Source organism: Cucurbita pepo, chromosome 16 (assembly GCF_057944985.1).
Source record: "Cucurbita pepo subsp. pepo isolate OVF chromosome 16, ASM5794498v1, whole genome shotgun sequence".
NCBI lineage: Eukaryota > Viridiplantae > Streptophyta > Magnoliopsida > Cucurbitales > Cucurbitaceae > Cucurbita > Cucurbita pepo.
Window position 1 is genome coordinate 12564183 of NC_141813.1, and position 25241 is coordinate 12589423.

The 25241-nt window shown below is 38.3% G+C and overlaps 7 protein-coding genes across 7 annotated transcripts; 4 read left to right on the forward strand and 3 right to left on the reverse strand.

Annotated features, from left to right (window-relative positions):
* The first annotated feature begins 195 nt into the window (after window positions 1–195).
* Window positions 196–1536, forward strand: LOC111777056 (josephin-like protein). Its single transcript, XM_087118762.1, has 2 exons — window positions 196–610; window positions 863–1536. The coding sequence occupies exons 1-2, from the start codon at window positions 524–526 to the stop codon at window positions 1331–1333; spliced, it is 558 nt and encodes a 185-aa protein (XP_086974888.1). The 5' UTR covers window positions 196–523; the 3' UTR covers window positions 1334–1536.
* A 2869-nt stretch (window positions 1537–4405) lies between these two features.
* On the reverse strand, window positions 4406–4985 carry LOC147789110 (uncharacterized). The gene has a single exon (XM_087118763.1). It carries the CDS (start codon window positions 4839–4841, stop codon window positions 4563–4565), a length of 279 nt encoding a protein of 92 aa, XP_086974889.1. The 5' UTR covers window positions 4842–4985; the 3' UTR covers window positions 4406–4562.
* A 2453-nt stretch (window positions 4986–7438) lies between these two features.
* Window positions 7439–8843, forward strand: LOC111776888 (uncharacterized). The gene has a single exon (XM_023656286.2). The coding sequence runs from the start codon at window positions 7655–7657 to the stop codon at window positions 8744–8746; it is 1092 nt and encodes a 363-aa protein (XP_023512054.2). The 5' UTR covers window positions 7439–7654; the 3' UTR covers window positions 8747–8843.
* Window positions 8844–9444: 601 nt separating this feature from the next.
* On the reverse strand, window positions 9445–12104 carry LOC111776896 (uncharacterized). The gene is made up of 3 exons (XM_023656299.2): window positions 11906–12104; window positions 10093–11712; window positions 9445–9997 (listed from the first exon to the last, which is right to left on the reverse strand). Exons 2-3 carry the CDS (start codon window positions 11541–11543, stop codon window positions 9772–9774), a joined length of 1677 nt encoding a protein of 558 aa, XP_023512067.2. The 5' UTR covers window positions 11544–11712; window positions 11906–12104; the 3' UTR covers window positions 9445–9771.
* Window positions 12105–14746: 2642 nt separating this feature from the next.
* Window positions 14747–18969, forward strand: LOC111776937 (DNA replication factor CDC6B). Its single transcript, XM_087118373.1, has 16 exons — window positions 14747–15133; window positions 15404–15506; window positions 15607–15827; window positions 15959–16033; window positions 16109–16218; window positions 16287–16393; window positions 16489–16548; window positions 16676–16749; window positions 16855–16905; window positions 17361–17410; window positions 17743–17854; window positions 17979–18068; window positions 18280–18342; window positions 18432–18527; window positions 18623–18712; window positions 18797–18969. The coding sequence occupies exons 1-16, from the start codon at window positions 14909–14911 to the stop codon at window positions 18833–18835; spliced, it is 1566 nt and encodes a 521-aa protein (XP_086974499.1). The 5' UTR covers window positions 14747–14908; the 3' UTR covers window positions 18836–18969.
* An 816-nt stretch (window positions 18970–19785) lies between these two features.
* LOC111777367 (pleckstrin homology domain-containing protein 1) lies at window positions 19786–20689 on the forward strand. The gene has a single exon (XM_023656919.2). It carries the CDS (start codon window positions 19920–19922, stop codon window positions 20352–20354), a length of 435 nt encoding a protein of 144 aa, XP_023512687.1. The 5' UTR covers window positions 19786–19919; the 3' UTR covers window positions 20355–20689.
* An 834-nt stretch (window positions 20690–21523) lies between these two features.
* On the reverse strand, window positions 21524–25143 carry LOC111777366 (RNA recognition motif (RRM)-containing protein). The gene is made up of 4 exons (XM_023656918.2): window positions 24774–25143; window positions 23267–23376; window positions 22993–23180; window positions 21524–22541 (listed from the first exon to the last, which is right to left on the reverse strand). The coding sequence occupies exons 1-4, from the start codon at window positions 24944–24946 to the stop codon at window positions 21834–21836; spliced, it is 1179 nt and encodes a 392-aa protein (XP_023512686.2). The 5' UTR covers window positions 24947–25143; the 3' UTR covers window positions 21524–21833.
* Between the last annotated feature and the right edge of the window lie 98 nt (window positions 25144–25241).

Below are 25241 nucleotides of genomic sequence, written 5' to 3' on the forward strand. Positions count from 1 at the left end.
GTTGCAATTCAATCAATAAATAAAAATCATGTTTTAATTTTTGTATATATAAATTTCTTCTATTATTTATTTATTTATTAATATAAAAATTGCGTCATAAGAACTTAAAAATTTATAGTAAATTGATACAATTTAAGAAATAATTTATTTTCTTTTTCTTTATATTTTTACTATTCATTTTGCTAAATAAATATAATAATTGGGGGATTTGGGGGGAAATCAGAAGAGATCCCGCCGAATCGAATAGCGAGTTCGGAAACTCCGAGACCAGCCGATTTCTTCGTAGTCGAAATCCATCGCCGCCCTTCTGCCCGAAGTTTGTGGCGGCGCATGCTCTCTCCGTCGGTGAAATACAATTCCGTGATCGTATTTGAAACGAGTTCAGGTTTGCCGTGTTTGTTGTCTACTCGACGAATTCCACAGTTCTGAATCTGAACCTAGATTCAGAGATTCGTAGTTCTTCCTGCTTCCGAAATAGGTTTTTTCGTGATTTCGGACTGAGAGTTTGAGATCAAAGACTTAGATGATGGCGAGCGAGGATTGCCGAGTTTATCACGAGAGGCAAAAGCTACAGTTCTGCCTCTTGCACGCACTCAATAACCTGTTTCAGGTATTTTATTTTCAATCTCAAACCTTTGACTCTGAAAATTTTTCAACCGTTTTCTGATTGCTTGAGATTGATAATCGTTAAATCTTGAAATTTATTATTTGCAGTGTAATTAAGATGCTGATAAACAGAATTATACTGTTCCTTATCATTAAGAAAGAATTGTCGTCTCACTATCTGACGATTTGTTGCATTCCATTTGTATTTCGGTGTCTTCATACCATTATATCTTCTATTAACATCATATTATAACAGGAAAATGATGCATTTACACGAGCGCACTTAAATGCAATTTCTGAAAAGCTGGTGCTCGACGAGCCAAACAGAGAACCTTGGACGCCATTATCATTTGTCTTTAAGCCTCATCACAACTCAGTAACTGGAAACTATGATATAAATGTCCTAATTTCAGCTCTGGAAGAGAAAGGGAAGAGTGTGGTGTGGCATGACCATCGGAATGGAGCTTCTTCAATCGATTTGGATGGACCTGAGGCTACTCATAAACTTATGGGAATTGTGCTTAACGTCCCAGTTAGAAGGTTTGGTGGCATTTGGAAAAGCAGGCACTGGGTTGCTCTGAGAAAGATCAACGAATTATGGTATAATTTGGACAGTGATCTGCATACTCCTCATACGTTTAAGGATACTGACGAGGTAAGACAATTTTTGGATAATGTGATCAATGACAATGGGGAAATTTTGCTTGTTATGAATGACAGGAACTAAATCTCCTCCATAGGATACTCGTGTTTGTGCTTGAATCAAATGTAAAATAAAAATTAGAGCTGGATTGTGTTGGCTGTTTTTCTGCAACTTGTTTGGCATACTGAGATTTACTTGGCTTGAGTTAATGTTTTTGATTATTTCACATTGCTGATAAAGAGGGGAAATGATTTGAAGTGAAAAGCAATGAGAAACTGTTCATGTCTTGAGTTTTGCACCTAAAAGCCAAATGAAGACGATTATCTTTAGTTGGATCCTGAATTTGCTAAGCTGCTGGTAAAACTGCAGATGGAATGGCGCCAAGGTATTTTACAGAGCAGAATGGTTTGTTATGATTAAAAAAAGACTCAATTTTACCGGCCATGGAATGGTCACAGTCGCACTTTTCTTAGCAGCGGACTTTTATGATTGTGGAGCACTCACTTTCAACATTGAGTGGGTCAAGCCAATTTGGGATCGTGTCGCCTATGCAGAGCAACGTATACTCAAACCTTTAGCCCCGTTTTGAGAAAAGGGTTTTAAAAAATGGGGGCAGAGAGATTTTCGAAAAGGAGTTTGGAAGCAAGGTTGAAAGAAAGAATGAGCGCAACGTTATATGACTACATACAAAAGGCAATAAAATGGCTTAAATAGCATATAACTTTTTGGGTATGGAAAATTTGACAACTAGTTGCATCCCCCTATAGTACATTTTGAGGCGATTCTAGTCTGACAGGTCTAGACGTGATTTCGCCGAGTGGTCGTACAAGGTTTAGGTGGGTGGAGTTGATGACTAGTTGCATCCACTTATAGTACATTTCGGGGCATTTCAGTTGTATCAGGCATCATGGGCAACACACAAGGCAAGATTAGGAAAGCAATAAAGTGATATAAGGCAAGATTTTGACATGCAACGAGCATGCGGTCATGGGCAACACACCTTAGACAAGCATCGCCGTGACACTTGGTTACAGAGGTTAGCTTCAACTATTATTGTGAGTTCCGAGTAAAATTTTATATTATCTCATCATCACACATGAACCATTAGCATCATTGCTACGAACACAAACGCAGTCTTTTTGTCTGATCAAACCTTTTAGTATATATTTTAACAAGAAAGCATGATGCATCGCCACCATAGAACGCTTCCCAAAAGTTTGTTAAAATAAGAACAGCTTTACGCCCTTAGTGGATGTATTCCCTATAATTGTCCGCTCAAAATCCTTTCTTCCTAAATGGCCATTTTAGCTTTAGAAATTCCCTTTTTCCTTTATCTGAAACAAGAATCTTTAGAGCCTTTCATCATTCCCTTTTGCTCTGTCATCCCCTTATTTAATATTGACTTTGCTTCCTTTGTGATTCCAAGTCGCTTTCCACTGTTGTTCCTGTTCCAAACTTGTAAATGTTGGAGAGAATTGTTTTTCTCCAATAAACAAAATAAGAAGAAGAAAAATCTGAATTTAAAGTGATATATTTGTGTCAATCTACCTTGCTATAGCTATATTCAATAGTTTAAAAATGCCATCAATTTAGTCCACTAAACTGCAGTAGAGAGGACGACATGATTATTGCTATATTTATGGTTTTGTTTATTATTTGATGTCAAAACTGTGGATTTCTACCTTTTCTGTTCTCTCTGTTTATCTTGACATCCAGATAAAGTTCATTATATCTTTGGTCGTTGGATCAAACATTTAACGGTTGACATTTCATGATTAAATCAGTGTTAGGCATTATATTGAATGACCCTCACTTTTGTTCCTTGCTTGATAGAGATTTAATGCACACAGGACACAACAGAGCCTTCTTGGGTTTGCTTAAGAACACGCTTTGGTGGGCAGCCTGCACTTTTCAGCAGTGTGTACGTCCCTTTTCTTGATCTCTCTGTTTTTTTCTCTGTGTTCTTCAGACCTTCCTTCTAATTCTATGACGACGGCAACAATGGAGCAGAGGATTGAGAAAAGGAACATGTCGAGCAACGCAACCAGGCGAAGCACAGGGTCGTTTAGAAAGTTGAGATTTAAGTCGCTGAAAGGCCTGCAATTCTCTCCGCTGAGCTTTTTGAAGCACCTGGCCAATAAAGTGACCCGAGCTTGGCATTTGATGGCCATGAAGAGAAGACCCCACCATGAGCAACAACCTGTTCCGGCCATGCCTGTCGCCACCTCGAAGCCACTGCCGGTGTCCGCCGTCGACTCACATAGAACAGAGGCTGTGGAGGACTGCATCAAGTACATCAACTCTTCTTCCTCTTAGCTCCTCACACCAATTCTTGGTAAGATTTTCTCCACAAAATGCTTAGTATATATACCGTCTCTTTGTGGGTTTAATTAAATGCCTGATTTCATCGTTGCTGATCATGATGAAATGCTGTTTCTTTGGTCTTCTTGAGATTAAAAATTAAGCCTTTCATCTCTATATTCTTTCACAAAACCCTATTTGCAAATTATCCCTTAAGAAGTTTTTTTCTTTCTTTTTAATCGAAATTAGTTAATAATAATAATAATAATAATAATTCTTACCCAAAATTTATAAAGAAAATGTTTACTGATGATGGATTGTTGGGGAGTATGTAAAGGAATACATCTCCATTGGTAAAATAAAGTCACGAGAGCTTATGCTGACAATATCATACCATTATAGAGGAAGCTCTCAATATCATACCATTATAGAGATCCCTGATTCCTAACCACGTTGATACAGACTCAAGTACATGAAATAATACTTGAGTAATAAATATAATGGATGAATAAAGTACATTTATTTTTACCATTTTCTTTATTTATTTTTTTTAAAAGAAGAAAAGAACAGTATTGAGAGTAAATGCTTATTGAATAGAGTTGGATGGATGAATTAATACAATTATGGTTATTATTATTTAGTCAACAGAAGCATATCAATCTCAATAATTCAATAAACATTTTAGTAAATCAATCCACGTCATCACACCGACATAGTTTTGGTTCTTTTATTGTTGGATTTGTTCATATTGCATCATAATTCACACACTTCTCTCAGGGAACCCGACATTATATTAGCAGCAAGATCTTTGTCATGTCGATTGATTGAAATATAATAATATAAATAAATCATCAATTTCCAACAATAATTAATAATGTAACGATTGCATTGAAAAATAACCAATCAAAGCAGCAGAGAGAGTGGCAACAAGATATGCCCTGAAATTGCACAAGTTTTCAATACAAAGAAATTATATACGAGTGAAATGGCGTCGCCGCTACCGCCGTCGTCTTCAGTCTTTCTTGGCAAAGAGACCACCGAACCCGCCGTTCTTTTTCGGCGGGACTTGGACGGAATTCTTCCGGCCGCCACTGACGGTGCCGCTGTTACCGTCCTTGCCCTCTACCTTTTGAAGAACAGGGTCGGTTTCGAGAAGCTGATCCCTCTCCAAGCTTCCGATGATCCAATCAAGAAGGCCCTTTTCCTTCTTGCTTTCGCCGGCGCCCTTCGCCGCCGTGGCTGCGAACACGCGTCCGGCAGCCGGAGAGAATGCGATCGGAAGAGAAGCCATATATATATATATATTTTTCTTTTTGCCTTTTGTTTTCTAGGGAGGGGGAAATTTTGAAATGAAATGTGAAGGAATATTTGGGTAAAATAAGCGGCGATGGAATGTTCAGAAGCGCAAGCTCACCACAGCCGCCTTATCCTTCACCACACTTGGCTACGGATTACGATTAATCCGCACCACACTTGGCTACGGATGCGACACGTCGATTATCTCTAGCTTTCTATAATGGGCCGAGGCGGCTATTGGGTCATTAACTCTGGGCCGGCCCATTTAAATTCGCATTGTATTACGACAAAGAGGGAATTTCAATATATATATATTATTTCATTAAATAAGTCATGCTTAACTTTTTAATTTTGATAATAATATTAAATATATGTTTAATTTATATTTAAATTAATATAATGTATTTTTTCCTTTTATTTTCTTTTACAATTTTGGTTGACTTCCTTTGAGATTTACTCGAATTTCCACGTAATTATTTGCATTATAAATTCAAAAATAATAGAAAATAAAACGGCCCGGAATTTATTGGGCTGTGGGTAATGGACACTAACGCAATCTATAGCCCATTTTCAGGCCCATAATTATTTTCTATGGGCCCATCAAATTATTGCGGCCCAAATTAATAAATAAAGAAACAAAAGGTTGCCGTTGCGCGTGCATCACACGCGCCAAACACAATAAACTGGTCATGGTCAACCTTGTTGGCCCCACAATCTTAAGCAACACTTATGTTGGAGGGGAAGAGCAAAAAGATTATGGCAAAAAAAATAAAAAATAAAAACATAATAAACCAATACTACACATCGAACGCAACGCCACATGGCATATGGTCATTGGGAGAATTGTGGTTAGAGTGCATTCATACGTAAGATTAAGGGATTCTCCGGTATATTTAAACACATTACGTTGAGTCGGGTTTGGTCGGTCAACCTAAAATTATGTCGGCAACTAATATTATGGCAGATATTTTAATTTAAATACCATTAAAAAATAGTTTAAAATTGAATATTTAGTTACTAAAATTTAGGTTTTGATTTATTAAAAAAAATTAATTAAAAGTTTATATATATATATATATATATATATATATATATATATATATATATATATATATTACAAAATCAGAGGACACAAATATTTAATATTAGGTGGCATAGTTTAATCCAAACAGAAGATTTTAAATTATTATTTGGAATATTTTAATGTGCCGCGTCGATGATTCGAAGGCCCACATCCGAAAGCATATGGCCCACTTTCATTTCATTTATGGGCCGGAGCCCACATCTACTTTATCAAACAAAGCCGTACACATCTCTATATCTCGCGATATCAACCCGAGAAATTGGACGAAAATTTAAATTCAATAATTTCGAATCACTACAAATAACATGCTCGAAATTTAAAATATTAATTAAAAAAATACTAATATTTGTCTCGAGTTAATTTAATATAATATTCTTTTAATAAAAGTAAAATATTAACACAAAATAATTATTTATATATTCTCAAGCATTAAATTAAAATTTTTAAACTCAATTTCAATATATATAACAAAAAAAAATAATTTCAAAAACTTATATTTTTTAATAAATTAATTAATTTTTAATTTTTAATTACATAAAAAATAAAAAATAAAAAACAAAAAGGCTTTGGATTCTCCGTAAGGGAGAGGACGGAACAACACTCGTGCTGTGCCTGTCAGTTGATGGAGTAATTTTCATCAAATTCCGGAAAATAAATAAATAAATAATTTATTTATTTATTGCCAACAAAAATAAATAAATAGATAAAATATATGAGTCATTGAATTCAGTGTTCCAGTGGATATAGCCGCAGAATGTGCCACCAGCACGTGCGTTGGCACGTACCGTTGTAATTAACGACATTAATTTTAAAAAGAAATTGCCCAGTATTTTTCTTTTTAATTATTTATTATTATCGTGTTAAATTACCATTTAGTCCCTTTGAGTATAGTTCTCAATTGATTCTCATGGTCTTAAATCGGTCCATTTTATTTTGTTTTTATTTTATTATTTATTATAGTTTTAAAACATTATTCAGTTTAATTAACTCATATTTTTATTGAGATTCCACGTCCATATTGGAGGGTATAACAAAACATTTTATAACGATGTCCTCCCCCAGACAGTATTGTAAAATTGGGAGGAGTGATACATAACGGGCCAAAATTGACAATATCTTGCTAGTAGTGAAATTGGCCGGTTACATTTTTAACTGTTGATTAACCTAAATCATGGTCGCTTTAACTAAACAATACTCTGTGGTTTTATGATGGTTTGTGAATTTTATAATAGTGAAGGGTTAAATGGGTCGTTCCATATTTTAGGTCAAGCAGTGGGAGGAGACCAAGACTTTGACCATGTACCTGTTGAAGAATGAGCCGACAACTCACGGGCATTGGCTTGGTTATAGGAATCCATTGTGGAGCAATTGTCACTGCTAATGGACCCGAACCGACTAATGTTGAAGAATCAGCGGATGAGTTGTGGTTATGAGCCACTCGAACTCAGATCTAGCTGGTTCTCCCCGGATCTTCCCGTGGTGAAAGGGGTAGAAAAGAGAATATAAGCAAGCAATAATATGAAGTATAGAAAGGCATGAGGAGGCGTTACAACTACTCTTTATTCGCTTTATTCGTCCGTCGCCCCCACACTCCGACATTAGTTTTCCCCTTTTCCTTCACTTTCTCTTCTCTTTTCCTTTTCATGTTCTTCATTTCCTCTTCAATGGCGATGCCATAGAACATCCCTGACCGGAGCTCCGCCATTTCCACTCTCCCAACACCCATGGCCCCAACCGCCGGATCTCTCTGCAACAAATTCCTTGCTCTTTTACTGCTTATTGTCCATGTTGGTTGCTTCCTTCTTACTACCGCCGACCACCGCCGCCGCCGCCGTCCTCCGCCCCCCAAGAAAGCCACTCCGACGCCCTCCTGTCTTAAGCCCCACAAGGCTCTGACAAGTTCCTATTCATTTCTCAAACGAATCTTCTCCTCAAAAACCTGCAAAATGGCAATCGAAACCGCTCGCCCCCCCACTCCTGCCCGGACATCACAGGAGATTTCTCCCCCGGTTGAGACTCCGATAGCCGGAACGCCGCAGGATTCAGACATCACCACGGCGGAGACTAACCAATTTGTCCACATCAGCAACGACATTTTCCCTTGCACTGCTTGCGGCGAGATTTTCCCCAAGCATCAATTGCTCGAACAGCACCAATCGGCGAAACATGCTGTGTCGGAACTCGCCGATTCCGATTCCGGGAAGAATATTGTTCGAATCATTTTCGAAACGGGATGGACGAGTAAAGAAAAAAGTCCGAAAATCGTTCGAATCTTGAAAATCCATAATAGCCCAAAGATCGTTTCCAGATTCGAGGAGTACAGAGAGTCGGTGAAGGCGAAAGCGGCGGCCCGAAACGGCGCGGTGAAGCGTCGGGACGAGCGGTGCATCGCCGACGGAAACGAGTTGCTGAGGTTTCACTGTGCGACGTTTTTATGCGATTTGGGGCAAAATGGTAATTCCAGCCTCTGCGGGCAGCAATTTTGTAGCATTTGTGGGATAATCAAATCGGGATTCTCCCACAAGTTGGACGGAATATCGACGTTATCGAGTAGCTGGAGGGCACACGTGGCGATCCCTGAGGACATCGAAGAGGAGTTCAAGTTTCTGAACGTGAAGCGGGCGATTCTGGTTTGTCGGGTCATTGCAGGTCGGGTCGGGTCAGACGCCGATGAGCCGGAAAAAGACGGCGAAGGGTTTCACTCCGTCGTCGGGCGAAGTGGTAGTGGGGCCCAGACCACGTTGGATGAGGAAGAGCTGTTGGTTTTCAATCCGAGGGCTGTGCTCCCCTGCTTCGCGATTGTATACGAAATCTGATCGATTGATGAGTACTGTTTTTATTTTATTTTATTTTATTTTATTAATATTGGTTGTTTTAATGAACTTGTCGGTATAATTCCGTACTGTTTTACTATGGGTCAAACTCAATCCTTCTTTAGCCCATGGCATGAGATAGAGCCACACCAAGGCACGATTTGTACAAGCTCTTGGCCTTCTCTTTAGTTAAATAATATTCAATACATATTTTGAGTGAATTTAGTTATACCCGTGATGATAATTGAACTCAACTAAGATTGGAACGAGAGTTAGTGATAATAACTGAACGAAATTGTGAGATCCCACATAGATTTGAGAGATAAACGAGTGTCTTCGAGATAGATTATGAGATCCTACGTTCAGTTAGAAACGAGGGTGTAGAAACTTTTCCCTAAGAAAAACATGAGACTGAACGAAAAAGCATGAAATATAACTCCAATGGGATCAATTATGGGCCTATCACGTGCCGAAGGGCATGTTAGTGAAGAAGAAGGCGTATAATAATAAGAGTGAGTGGATAATGTGGGGAATTTTCATTTATTCCCATAGTTTACGCCACTAAAGTCGGGATGGAAAGTTGTAAATGCAAAAAGCCCAATTTCGGTGGCAATATGGGCCGACAGGCCCAATTGTATTTTGGGGAAAGTAACGGTAAAGAAAGGTGTGGGCATTCGGAATGGAATTTTGGGGAAAGACCGGAAAAAAGCACGTAAATTTATATTATCATATCTCATTATTTTCCTTTTTCTTTTCTTCTTTTTCCTATTCAGAAATTGACATTTTGTAAAAAAAGAATAATTACAGTTTGCCATCTGAAACGGCGCCCACAGAGGGTAAGAAAATGTACACATAGAGGAAGCTTACAGTTTCAAGAGAGCCCATTGGAAGCCAAACAAAATCCCGTCTCTGATCAACCACGGCGCCGCCATTAGACCCCAATTCACTCGCCGCCACGCCATTAGACCCCAACTTGTTTTCCATCTCCGAGGATTTCGAAACTTGGGATATATTATCATTCTCTGGAGTTAAGAATTTTCAAAACACGTTTCTTCGGCGCCACTGCTCCAGAGAAAATCGGCATATTTTGCAGCGTAAAATGGGTTCCCAGACTCCGCAGAAATGGCTTCAAGAAATGTCTGTTCCGCCGCCCATAAGTCCTTTCTAACCCTCCACAAGAACGTCGCGTATTTATTGAACGCCTCTGCATCAGCCGGCTTCACTTCCACTGCCTTCTTGAAGTAATCCTCCGCTCTGTTGATGAACAAACCCACAATACGGAGATGAGAATCGGGTTTTTGTTTGATTTATTTTCTCAGACGGATAAAAAGGGAATTTAGAATTATCACCTGTCGTAATCATGGGCCACGAGGCAGAGAAATTGAGCGTAATTGGCGAGGAGAAGTGGATTGTTTGGGTCTTGGGATAGCCCCGTTTGGTAAAGAAGCTCTGTTCTGAAATACTCGGTGTAGGTGTCCGATTCGATGTTCGCTATCACCGGCGATACGAATCTCCTTATGGCGTTTTCGTCGATTTCTTCATTTCTCATTTGTGAAGCTTCTTTGAGAATTGAATTCCACAGAGAAGTCTCTTCTTCTCTGATCCCTGATATCGACAACTCTTCTTCTGCTGAAGATCCTATTGAGGACATTTGGGAAGTACCGTCCGGCATGACGGTGGGATAATTGTCTGATGAATGGAATTCATCGCCGTCTGTGCCACTTGCAATCGGTCTGACCTTTCCGCCGCCGCCTCCATTTCCGCCGCTAACGGAAGCTGTTTTCCCAGACACTGAGAACGTCTTGATTGTAGAGGAATCGAATCTCTCTGGCTTTTGATTCTCGATTTGAACAACTTCCTCAACCATCTGCGTTAGGGAAGGTGTAGGTGATGAGGAAGCCGCAAATGCGGAATGATTCCCCATTGAGTGGACTGTAAAATTCGCTAACAGAATCATCACATACACCATTAGAGTTGGAGTGTGTGAGAAAACTTGCTGAAATAGCCATACAAATGAAGCGTGCATCTCTTTTTCAACTCGATTCAGAATGCCTTGTAAATCTTCGTAAAAGAGGATCTCTCTCAATTTCAACGAATAACTGTGAAGCTCACTAATCATGAAAACCATGGAGGAGAATGCCTTCTTTACTGAACAATAAGCGGATTCTCTAGCGTCGCTGATGCCTTGGCGCCATTGCACTTTCCTCTTTAACATTCGAAGAGATAAAGGAAGATCAACGCAATTCGCTTTCCGCTCGATATCGTCTGGAATTATTATTTCATTTTCTTGCGCCCATTCCTCAGGTTCTTGGTGGATTTCTGGCCATGGAGATTCTGTTGTAACGAGTTGAGGCGGTGTGTTTTGGATCTGATTTTGTACAGAACATTCGACAGTGTTAAATTCACGATCAACACTGGAATCGGAACCCGAACTGTCGACGTTGGTATGGATGCTGTTCTCAGCAGACATTTGAAACCTAAGCGCCAAATCTTGAATCTGCTTGGAGAACTCTTCGTCTGAGAAACCGTCCACCATATTGGAACTACACGCTCTTGTGATGGTCCGAACTCTTGGCTTAATATTGTCGCAATAGCGCGACCGTTGAACCTTCGCGAACTGGATTCCTAATAGACCTGGTCGACCAAGCGCATAAGCACACCGCCCCGTCAGAGCTCCTCCATCGCTACGGTTTCGCCGCGTCGACGAAGTAGTGGAGGCTAGGGATGGAGAATAACAAGAAGAATGATGAACAATAGGCTTCGACCATTGTAAACATGTCATAGCTACCTTCACTCCCATTCCAATTTCCCAAACGAAGAACAGCCGAAGGTTCAACAGCAAGATGAATTCAAATCATCAGATGCATATAAAAATCCACAAAACAGAGAGAAATTCTTCCGTGAAATCCCTCAATCCAAGCGAATGGCCGTTTAAAACTTTAACAAAACCACAGAATCTTCACCTTTACCTAAAACAACGAAAAAATGGAAAGAAAACAAAATATCAGAACAAATTCAACTCATACAAATACTGCTTCTCCATCCTAACAAATCTTCGAAAAAAATCCAAAAAACTCATGCATAACTACTCATTTATCTCAAAAATCGAATCAAACACTCGAGAAAATAACGCGAAATCGTAGAAAACAGAAATCGACGAACCTAAACCGAACGGCAGCGAATTTTCCCGGCGGATAATCACGAAACGAAGCAGGGCCGTAGCTTCAACCTTTATGAGTTACGAAGAGATATATGAAGATATCTCTTTATATATACACGCAGAAAACAACAGGAAAGAACTCCTCCAGTGCGCTTTCTAAATTGGAAAATGTGGGGGAAAAAAAATCTCACGCTACAAGACGACTTGAACAGCGGGACTTTTACAGTGGAGAGAGGGAAGGACAGGCAGAATCGGTAACCGGTCAGTTCTTCGGGAAAGAACCCATTATAGAAGCTTGCTTATAAACGGTCGGTTCGGGTCAGTGGCCATCGCTATTTGTCAGCCCAAAGCGGCATTTTTCACGGATGATCTGGATCCGATGTGGCCGCTCCGAACGTGCCACGTGTACCCCTACATTAATATCGCGGCTTGTAAAATCGTGACACCACCGACTTTCTTGCTTACTTTCCACACACGTGTCGGTTTTATTTTATCTCGTTAAATAATAATTTTTTTAAAAGGTGAGACACTTGGTTATTTTATTTTCTAAGTGGCAATATCGTAAATATGAGGTGTACTGCATCGTATACGAACATGTCACTTTCGTGTCAAATTACAACTATTGCTCCAGTGTCCGAAGTTTCTAGAGTCAAACTTTTAAACTTTTTATGTCCATTTTTAATTAATAATAATAAATTTATCCAAAGAAATATCTTTTTTTACGCAATTTAAAAATTAATTAAAATACAATTTTATTCTACTTCAAATTCTATTATTTATTTAAATTTGGTGTATTAACTAAATTATTTAATTTTTTAAATTAAAAGATATTTTGTAATTTTGAAAGATATTTTTATTTCATTAACCTAAAATTAAGAACATAGAGCCTCACGGGCACCACTGGCTCGCCGTATCCATCGCGAATGGCATAGCGGTGGCGAGATTATCGCTATAAATCTTATAATAAATAAATAAATAAATAAATAAATAAACGCCAAAAACAATTTTTTTTTTTTTTTAATTGTTATTATTGTTTTTTTAAATTAAAAAAAAAACACTTTATTGACTATTCTTGCCATTTTTTTAAGATAAATTATGTAGTCTCTGTTATAAATACCCTCAACCTTGTTATTACTGACATTAATTGTTGGACAATGAAAGTTTCAGACTAATTTAGGGAATGATAATAGATTTATAATGAATGAATACTTGGACAATATCGGAGAGTTGTGTTCATCTGATAATGTTTACTTAATCCACCACACGTAAACGGTGTGAAAGTTATCTTATTTATAATCAAATAAATTACAAGGAAGATATGGAAATAACAATAAATGAAAAGATACCTAAGCTACGAAGGCAAATATCTAGATGTTTCCTTTATAATAAAATATATATATGGTAACTGAATATCATTAACATCATCTAACATGGAATCAGAGTCATGGTAACTAAATATCCTTAACATCATCTAACATGGTACTAGAGTCATGTCCTGTATAATATGGCATTAGAGTCATGTCCTGTCGAACAAATGACTCCAAAAGTAAAAGGAATCGATAATTGAATTGGGTATAAAATAAAAAAAACCGAACCTAACTCAACTTGTAAACGTCTCTAAAGCTTAGTGGATAGTGAGGGAGAGAGAGGGGACGAAAAGGGAAGAGAGGGACAGGAGAGAGAAAGGAAGAGGGTAAGGGATAGAGAGGAAATGGTGGATAATTGATGGGAGGAGGCATCGCGAGCAACGGACAAAGGGAAAGAGGGAAGCTGAAAGGGGGCTTAAAGAGAGGCAATTATGAACACACCCACATGGCCCTCTAATCCGACAGGGACTCTCCGACGCCTATGCCACGCCAATCTCCTTATCTCCTCATCCATTCCATTTCCTTCTCCCCCTCCTAATTTTCTCCACATAAACCACTTTTTTTTTTTTTTTTCAATAATTATTTTAAAATATTTAAGATAATTAGCGTTTACGTGCTCCCGTGTATCAATATTGTCAGCTCAAGTCTCCAGTTGTAGAAGAGAACCCAACTGATGTACGATCTCACGGTCTACTCCCCTTGAAGATCCAATGTCCCTACTGCTATACAGCCCGAAACATGATTCTGTTACCACTTGTTACAACTCAAATCCACTGCTAGTAGATATTGTCCGTTTTTACCCATTATATATCACCGTCAGCCTAACGATTTTAAGGAGAATCATATACCTTTATATGGGGATCTCCCAATCCACCACAAGAACAGGTTTCCACACCCTTATACGGAATGTTGACCTCACAATTCACCCCGGACCCAACATCCTCGCTGCCACACCACCCAGAACCCTTTCTGATACAATTCGTGACAACCAAAGTCAACCGCTAGTAGATATTGTTCGTTTTGGCCGACTACATATCGCCACCAGTCTCATGAGACGTGAATTACGACCCTTTTTTATTTTTATTTTTATTTTTACAAAATAAAAAAACACATTAAAAAGAAACAAATAAATGAATAAAGGGGTATTTTGGTCCAAGAAATATATAACAAAAATATCTGAGTTAAGGGGTTGGGTCATTTTCGTCAATTTGGAGTTGCCATCGCTGAGAGGGTGGGGCATTCCAAGCGCTTGTTTTTTTTTTTTTTTTTTTTTTTTTTTTTTTTGTTCCCATAATATTCAAACTTTAATTATTATTTATATTTATTCTATTTTAAATAGATATAAATGAGGCCAGGAAATAACATTTTGATGGGCCGGGTCTTTTGGACGTTGGGCCCAAGAACCACAAGGTCCGAAATCGGCTAACCGGCAATGAGTTACTACAAAGCCGTTTAAAACTCTTTACCAGCGGGAAAATCACTGCACACCTATCAGTTTCCCGCTAAAAACACAACTACTTTCTTCTCTCAGAGAATCTTCCCAATCGAAGAACATACAAACCCTAGATCGATCTCCATACCGATCCATATCTGTCAAAGATTGAAAATACCGATCCATATCTGTCAAAGATTGAAAGAATGCCAGCCATTACTCGAGGAAGTCACTGTAAGATTGAGAATGGAGCGAAATTGGATGATGTCATGGTTGCGAGAGTGACTGATGCATCTGCTATGGAGAAAACTCCTCCCAAGCGGAAACTGAGATCCGGTGATGCGCAGAGACAACAAAGCCCTGTCTCTGAGCCGATGAATTGGAAATCGCCTCGTCGGTGTCTCAATTCGAGTCCAAAGAGCGTTCCACATGTAAGTTTGACATTATCGATTCAGAACAGCCATTTTTTGTATGCATTTTGTCACTCTCTTCAGGTTACTGATAATTCTTTGATCGGATATGATGATGAGTAAATTAATTGGAAGATTTTGAAGTTTCTTAGTCCAGTTAGATATCACAAATTAATTGAAGATCTTCTGCAATGAATGCATCATTTCTTAGCCTCGTATGTGATCAAATGTTGCACCAATTGGAGATATCTTGCAAATACAATAATACAGGTTTCTTTTGACCATATGCAGAGCGATGGGAAAACGTTTATTGATGGCTTTCCTAAATTACATGTGTCGCCGATAAAATGCTTGTTCAAGAACCCCAGTGTCAAACCAGATTGGAATCCTAAAGGTGAGGATTAGCTTGTGATGGTAGCACGAAGTTGCAGTACGCAATTATCATTATCCTGATCTTCAAGCAGGTTTTCATATATTGTTTTCCAATTTGTTAGATACCCAACATATAAAAACAGCAAAGGAAGCATTGCACGTATCGACAGCTCCAACTACAATCATGTGCCGCGAGGAGGAACAGAGCAGAATCTTAAATTTCTGCAAGGCTTGTGTGGAGAAAGAAAAAGCTGGTAGTTTGTATGTTTGCGGGTGTCCAGGAACTGGCAAATCTTTGTCCATGGAAAAAGTGAAAGAGCAGTTGGCTGATTGGGTGAAAGAGGTAGGCTTTCTTACCTGTTAGGTGAAGTCCCTTCATGAGATATATGCAGTATTCTGTTCAATTGTAAGCTAATATGTTTGCTTGTTGAAGATTCAATTCATCACACATTCAAATATTCTTCATGCTACCAGTCAGGTCTTCAGCTGCCAGACATTTTGTCCATAAACTGCACTTCGTTAGCTAAGACGTCGGACATTTTCACTAAGGTATGGATGTAAAAACCTTAAAATATTTGTCCCTTTTAGTGTTTCATATGCTTATCCGCTGATTGTTTTTGGTAGATAATGGGGGAAGCCCAACCGCAAAAGAAAAGGAATGGCTCTTTAACACCCTTGCAACATCTTCAAAGCTCGTACTCTCAAAAGGCAGAGTCATCTTGCACGAAAATGATGTAAAAACTTACTTGTTGCAATTTGAATTTCATCTCAACATTTTCTCACGCCATTTTTCTTAAATCAGGTTGATAATTGCTGATGAATTGGATTATTTAATTACAAAGGATAAGGCAGTGCTACATAATCTATTCATGCTCACAACTTTCCCATTTTCAAGATGCATTTTGATAGGTATCCCTATGACAGTGATACTTATAATCTCTCATTTCTCTTCTTTCATGGATTATAAATTAACACAGTAGATTGATATTCAACGTATTTTGTAGGAATTGCAAATGCTATTGATTTAGCAGATCGTTTTCTTCCAAGACTTCAGGCATTGAATTGTGAGTTACAAGGGGATGTGCAGTTTAGCTTATGGTCCTATAGTATTGATCCATATTTAACAAAAATACAGTAGTTAACTGCATTTCACATAATACTAATCGTTGATTTTGCCTATTGCCTTCCTAGGCAAACCTCCGGTCATAACTTATAGGGCTTATTCCAAGGAACAGATACTCAAGATTCTTCATCAACGGTTAATTGTAAGTTCATTCTCCATATTTTAACACTACTTTCTATTGTTTTTAGGAGTTCAATCAATATTTCTTTATACTTTTTTGACATATGCTATGTAATATTCTGTATAGGTGCTTCCTTTCGTTGTCTTTCAGCCGCAAGCTTTGGAGCTTTGTGCTAGAGTACGTTTGATGATATTTTTGCAGTAGAATCTTCTTTAGCTTCTTAGGAAACAGGATCATTTAGTTTAGTTCACTTATAATTTATGTATCTTTTAAACCCCACATGCTCACAACTAGAAACATTATAATTTCTTCAAATTTTTGTTCTTAAGAATGATGCTTAGGTTGAATCTATCTAGCATAAACAAAGGCCCGCCTGATAATGATGTTCTTTCTAAAAGATCATTCTGGTCTACTAATCATCTTATTTGATTTGCAGTCTACGCTTAAATTAGTAACTAAAATTTAAAAACCCAATTGTGAATGTTAGATTTTCTATTTATCATTGATTTATGATTCCGTTTTGTGAAAATTAACTGTCTATTTCATAACTAGTTCATAATTAGTTTGCTGCTTATTGATCTATATGGCATGTGAATGCAAGTTTGATCCTTCAATTGATTTATACATTGCAGAAAGTTGCAGCTGTATCTGGAGATATGAGAAAAGCTCTTTGTGTTTGCAGGTCAGTGTGTTTAAATTCATCAACGTAACTGTCATAAAACTTGGTTATACCATCGCCTACAAACATCAAGATGAGAATTCATGATTAATTAAAATTAAATTAACAATTAAATTATTTTTACTTCTGATTTACGGATACATTGATGTATCGACACATTTTAATTTTATTTTCAGTATTCGTTGAGTTGGTAACAATATATCATTGTACAACAATTGCAAAGATCGAATCATATTCTCTAATAATTTCATTTTTTGCTATTGTGTTCCCATCTGTTTGAACTTTCACTTTAATTCATGTAGCACTAATATGTAATTAAAATCTTCTTTAAACAGAAACGCCATTGAATTGTTAGAGGCGGAACATAAAGCATCCTCTAAGGAGGAAGACCATATAGCATGTGATGCTTCAGCACCTGAGATTGTTAAAAGTCGGGAGTCTCAGATTGTAAGTACTCGTCATTGCCACGATAAATCTTCCATATCTTATTTGTCCATTCTAAATTCCATACTTTCTTGAACTCTTGAAAGATTTTTCGTAAAAGAAAAGGTGGTAACTGTTTGCATTATAGGTGAGGTTGGACCATATGGCTGTTGCCTTATCCAAGACTTTTAAATCACCAGCAGTGGAAACCATACAATCTCTTCCTCAGCATCAACAGGTATAATTCAGAATCTCTAAATAAATGGCCAAGTAATAGTACATTAAAAATTTGTAGATGATTGCTTGAATGTTCTGATACCCAATAATTGACTTTTTGGGATTGAACTACATGTTTTCCATCATAATCGAGTAGCAAAGATTAGGTGAAACGTGATTGTTTGAATGTTCTTGAAATATTTTCCTTCTAAGCTTATGAACATTGTATCCAGATTATTTTATGCTCTGTTGTGAAACTCGTTCGTGGAGGAAAGAAGGATACAACCATAGGAGAGGTGGGTTCTCTCCGTTCCTCTTGAGATAACTTTTTCTAAAGACAAAACAACGATTGAACATTGTTTCTTACTGTTACATTTAATCCCAGGTAAACAAATCATACGTAGACATCTGCAAATCAACACTAATTCCGCCAGTGGGAACCTTAGAACTTTCAAACATGTTCACAGTGCTAAACGACCAGGTAGTGGTCCAAACCGACTGTCATTGAACTTGACACTCTTATCTGCTATGGGATAAACTCAATTTCTCAAACCCCATTGTGATTGAACTTCGTAGGGGCTCCTCAAACTCGGCCAGTCTCGAGACGATAAGACGAGGCGGGTGTTGCTGAAAGTCGACGAAGCTGATGTCATGTTCGCATTACAGGTACATGCTAGACTTGTTTTTTTGTTGCCTTTTATCATTCTCTTCCTTTAGTGGTTAAGCGAGACGGTTGTGTATTTGAATCAGGGAATACGGTTCTTTCGAAATTGCCTTACAGTAAATTAGGCGTCTCGAAATCGAGTATAGATTGGTTGGTGCTGATGAACACCTTAGTTTCTGGCTTTTTCTCACCACTCAAGGTATAAACTGAATTATGAAACATTAGAAAAGAGTTTATAAATTCATAATACCAAAGTATTCCTTTAAATTCATATGAGCTGAGACAACGAATTTTGCCTTTTCATCCATTCTTATTATAGATGCCATCCCTACATCAGGGTCTGAAAAAGGTTGGGGGAACCAGTTGGAGAAGCACATGAAAAGCTAGTCCTTTTGTATTTCATTAAAAGAAACTAAATAATTTGTTGATTTAATTCGATGTTATTACAAGTTTCCTTCTTTTTAATTTATAAATATATACATTATAAGTGTATTATTGAAGAAAAAACTATATAATTGTTAGAAATTATGACTGATATTGGTCACTTTGAGCATGGCTTTGCTTTGAGCTTCCCCAAAATACTTCATCGATGGAGTCCTTTGATTATAAACTCATGATCATTATCTAAATTAGCCAAGTCGGATTCACTCCCAACAATCCTCGAACAATAATACTTGTTTCTTCCTCCCTTAATCACATTTCTTCAATTATTCTTAAACTTTTTAGAAATGATTTTTTTTCCTAAAATTAAAATGGTAATATTAATCATTTTTTTAATTAAAATAAATATATATTGTTCCATAGTCCCACTAATTATTAGTAGAAAATATTTTTTTAATTGAAAAATGAGTAAATTGTTTTCTTTTAAATCAGGAAATTTCACGCTTGAAACAACGCAACAGCTTTGTTTTATTATTAAGAAGAAAACAAAGCAATACAGCCTGGTTTTTGTTAAGAGGGGTGAGTTCGCCTTAAAACGACACCGTTTAGGGTAGTCAATAAGTCAATACTGACAGCTAATTTCTGTAATAAATACGTAAAAAATTGGAATATATATATATATTACATAAATAGAAGCAAGAGTCTCGCATTACTAGATCCCATTCGCAACCACATCCGCCCTAGAGGCATAGAAAATCAATACAAACATTTCTCTGTCTCTCTCCCCTTCTCCCTCCGATTCCGTCGCGGCCGACGATCTCCGGTAGGATGGAGAGCCTGTGGCGAGCGGCGACTGGCCAAGATCCGAGTCCGGATGATTACAAAGGCGTTGAATTCTGGACCAGCCCCGAGCGCGCCGGCTGGCTCAACAAGCAGGGCGAATATCTCAAAACCTGGCGTCGCCGATGGTTCGTTCTGAAACAAGGTAAACTCTTCTGGTTTAAGGACTCTATCGTTACTCGTGCCTCCATTCCACGCGGCGTCATCCCTGTCAACACCTGCCTCACCGTCAAAGGCGCCGAGGATATCCTCCATAAGCCCTGCGCCTTCGAGCTCTCCACCACCGGTCATGACACTATGTACTTCATCGCTGAGTCGGAGCGCGAAAAGGAGGAGTGGATCAATTCGATCGGTCGCTCGATAGTTCAGAATTCTCGATCGGTTACCGAATCTGAAGTCGTTGATTACGATAACAGGCGATGATTCCGATGTTGAAGACTTTTCTTCGTCCTTCACTTTCTCTATGTACAGTAACGAGGCGAGATTTAGTCTCGGATGGTTGCGAGATGAATACCTTTTGTCGAATTGGTACTATCGATCTCTGTTTCCTTCTTTCATGTTGTTAAAATTATGGTGATGATGTGAATCGAACTGAATCTCCTCTACTTCGTTTTCTCCTTGGTTCCAAAACTTCTATCAGGCAGACGATCATCCTTCTTGCTCGTTTTTTTTTTCTTGTGTATTTGATCTCCAATTACCGTAGTGTGTTTAAATTCTGGTTTAGCATATACTGATTAATGACGTTTTTTCTCAGATCATTCTTTTTCCCTTACGATTTTTATTTATCAATTTGTTATTTTCTGAATTGTTTCTTCCAAATCAACCTCTATCAGTCTCGAGCAACCTGTAAACCGATTCGATCTTCCTTACAGTTAGGGCATGCTCACATGGAGTTCCAGCCTCCAGGATCAATCGAGAAATCATTTGGCATCCTCAACAGTACACTTTCACCCTTAGGACACTAGGATTTACGAATTACTTCCTAACGTAATAAATTATGCAGCTACAAATCCTAGCAACACGTCAAGACTTCCGTGGGGCAAGCCGTGATGAAGATGATGAATCGCTTTTCACTGAAAACCGATTATTGTAAATATAGAATGTGAAAGATCCAATCAAGAAACCAGATTTGGCCTTGATTTTCGCTCAATTGATCGTGAAAAATGGACAAAATGAATCAACTGCTGGCTAAATACAAGGTATCGAAGCCCTAATCTATCTTTTTCTTTTCGCAAGATAAGAACAAAGCATTATCAATTTTAATTTAGGTTCCATTAACTGCGACGATATTCACATCATTTTCATTTTGTTCACTTGAATTTGTTGTAGAAATCAAACTCATATTCATACTTTTTAGTAATGAAAATAGACATTAACGAAACAATTAATGACAATGCATTTTAATTTATATAATCAATGAATTATGCTTCAGCAATTTGAACTGAATTTTAATTACAGTTTGATGGCAGATAGATAGTAACATTCAATCTAAAGATAGATCTCAGGATTATACCAAAAGGATGCGACGCCATCCACATTGCATTTGGCACCCTGAATGGCTATCAATTACTTTGGAAGAATATTCTTACAACTGAAATGAAATTATCCATATATTCTAAAGCCAGTGATATCTATGATCCTATCGCTAAATAGTGCGCATAATCTTTACAAAAGGCTAAGATTCCAACATCCCAAAGAACTTTAATCTCTGATCTAAGTGATTACCAGATCAAAGAGTTATCATAGCCGTTTCGATAGAACAAATAAAGCTTAGTTTCAAGCTAGTGAGGTAACAAAAAAGAGTTCCCATTTCGATACAAGGAAACCGAACAGCCCGTCGGAAGAAAACCGAAGTGTGTTGAACAAGACAGGACTAACTGTAATGATCCGTTGCGGTCCTCCTTATCTACGACGATCTTCGTTTCTTTCTCTATGAGAATGATCCCGACCATGAGAGGATCGAGAATCCCTCTTCTCATCTGGATTTTCCCGCCTATGTGATTCTGAGCGATGTCTTGTCGATTTATCTCTTTCCCTTCTATCATCATCGTCTTCCCTCGGCTTTTGCTGATACTCTTCGTCACCATGCCTTTTTGACCTGTCTTCTTCCCTCTTGTTGTAGTCTCTTCTCGAATGCGGCGAGAGTTCGTCATCTTGGTTCCTTCTCGATCTCCTTTCTTCCTTCTTATGGTGACCATCTTCTAACTTCGTCTTATCATCGTCATCACCATGTCTTCTCAATCTCTTCTCTTCTTTCTCACTATCATCATGGTTCCTACTAGATCTCTTCTCTTCCCTCCTATAACGATCATCTCCCGACTTCAGTTCACGATTGCTATCAGGATCGTGTCTGCTCAATCTCTTCTCGTCTTTCCTACCATGGTTCTCTCTCGACTTGAGTTCTGATTCTTTACCATCATCCCAGCCTTTCAGTTTACTTTCCTGCCTCGCCCTCCCACTAGTTTCCCTAGGATGTCTTTCTAAGTCATCACTATTTTTCCTTCCTTTTGCACGCAATTCTCGATCACGATCTTTTTTATCATCGAACTTGTCATGTCCCCATTTTGAACTTGCATCTTCTGCCGCCCCCCAGCCCGTGTTCGCAGCTCTCTGAATAATAAAAAACTTGATGCATTAAATTTCTAAAGTGAAGCTAAAACTCTAAGCCAAGCATGGTAAAGAAAATAGTATGTCAGAAGTTCTTTCACTCAGGGATAGCCAGCTAGTAACATTAAAGGTAAACTAAAATCCCGTGAAACTAACAGACTTCCTATAACAGCCCAAGCCTACCGCTAGTAGATATTGTCCGTTTTAGTCTATTACGTATCGTCGTCAGCCTCACAATTTTAAAACTTGTCTGCTAGAAAGAAGTTTCCACACCCTTATAAGGAATTCTTCGTTCTCCTCTCCAACCGATGTGGGATCTCAAACTTCCCCTGCAAAACTGATTCCATTTCTATACATGGAACCATCCCTCCTCCCCACTACCCAACTGTCAGGGATTAATTCCTCTTTTACACTTTCTAGAGTAAGTTTACACAATAGGAAGTCTCACACGTACCTGCTCATCGTGAGAGAATTTGCACCCAGCTCCACGGGTACATTCACCCCTTTGAAATGCACGACAAACACCGCGAGCTTCCCTCTTCTTTTGTTCGGTTTCTTCATCTTCTTCTTCCTTCTTTTTATATTTAGTCACATGATCAACCCTAATGATTCGGCCTAGAATCTGTGCACCATTCAAATTATCTGAAAGGGACAAACACCATTAATTAGAAATCTGCATTCATTCCCATATAACGATGAACTACCTAGAGCAAGGAGCTGAAGACAACCTACAGCAAGGATTGTACTTCTCTGATCTTCATATGCAACAAAGGCAAAGCCTTTCGACTTTCCTGTACCCTTGTCTCTGACAAGATTAACATCAACAATCTCTCCATACCTGTTCGTCCAAGTACATTTCAATATTCAGATAAAAAAAAAGAATTAATCCACGGCTAATATGCTGCGTTAAAAATGCATTTACAGGCAGCTAAACATTGAAAGGGCAAGGAAGAAGAAGATGTTTCTTTTATTGATTGGATGGAATGTAATTATACACACGCACACATATATACCAACTACCAAGATACCAAAGAGCCCTTCTTGTATTATGCTTGCAACCTACCCCACTAATCTACGAGAGGCTTTACGCACTCCAATGCTAGCTCCAGGAGAAGAGAATGGTTTTGAGCAACTAAGCTTCTAATTGAGACTTAAGACCTAGGACCTCGAGAGGTATCTATCGAGGATTATTGAAAGTAGTCCCACGTTGGCTAATTAAGAGGAAGATCAAAGGTTTATAAGCAAGGAACACTATCTCCATTGGCGTGCGACCTTTTGGAAAAACCAAAAGCAAAGTCATGAGAGCTTATGCTCAAAGTGGACAATATCATACCATTGTGGATGTTCGTGATTTCTAACATGGTATAAGAGTCATACCCTTAACTTAGCAATGTCAATAGAATCCTCAAGTGTCAAACAAAGAAGTTGTGAGCCTCGAAGGTGTAGTCAAAAGTGATTCAAGTGTCGAACAAATGGTGAAATTTGTTCGAGGGCTCTAAAAAAAGGTGTTGAGTCTCGATTAAGGGGAGACTGTTCAAGGGCTCTACAGGCCTCAAAAGAGACTCTATGTTGTACTTTATCCAAGGGGAGGATTGTTGAAAATTATTGAACGAAGTAGTCCCACATTGGCTAATAAAGAGAGATCATGGGTTTAATAAGTACGGAACCCTATCTCCATTGGTACAAGGCATTTTGGAAAAACCAAAAGCAAAGCCATGAGAGCTTATGCTCAAAAAGGACAATACCATGCCATTGTGGAGATTTGCCGTTTCTAATCGTATCTCCAAACATCTTGTCATATGGTTACCCCTTCGAGATCACAAGGAAGATGAATTCTGCAAAGTAGCTAAAAAAAACTTGTCTGATCCTTCAGAGAGATGGGAGGGGAGGGAGGGAGAAACTTTTTCTCAAGCTGAAGATACAAGGAACAACAAAACCTAATGGACTAGCAAGAACGAGCTCAATTAGTGTATTTGGTCAAACATAAGCTACACAACTTGAAACATCAACTCCCTCTCTAACAAAAATCCTCCAGTTATGCAAAACCTCGGAAATTTCATTTCAGAAGCTACTCGAACTACGAGACCACACCTAAGGGAGAAAATAAATCATTTCATTGTCGAACACGCAGATCCAGCATAGAAGCTCAATGTTCCACTTAGTAAACTACCCAATCAGAACAGAGAGCCACAGAAGAACACAATGAGGAGAAAACAGATAAAATTATGAACTTACTGGGCGAAAACGGCGAGGAGATCACCCTCAGTGAGATCGTAAGGAATGCCTCCAACGAAAACGTAGGCGGAATCTTTGTATTTAGCGTGCCATGAAGCTTCCTCAGAAATCCCAAGCGAGGCCTCCTGAGAATTGATTTTCTGGATGCGTTTGACTAGGGTTAGAGGATTCATAGCTCACTTACAAACCAAAATCAAAATCAAAATCAAAATCAAAATCAAAATCAAGATCCTCTCCAGTTTCCCTTGGGCAGAGAAACGAGCGCCAAGGGTTTTCTTCCCGAAAGGGGATCGAAGTCGAACTAGGGCGAAGCGCGCGCAGGCTATTCTCCGTATCCGCCGGTTAGGAACTTTCTACTTTTTTTTTTCTTCTTCTTCTTCTTATTATTATTATTATTATCATTATATTTTTTAAAAATTTAAAGATAATTAAAAATAATTAAGAGCATTTTTAAACTTTTTAAAATTT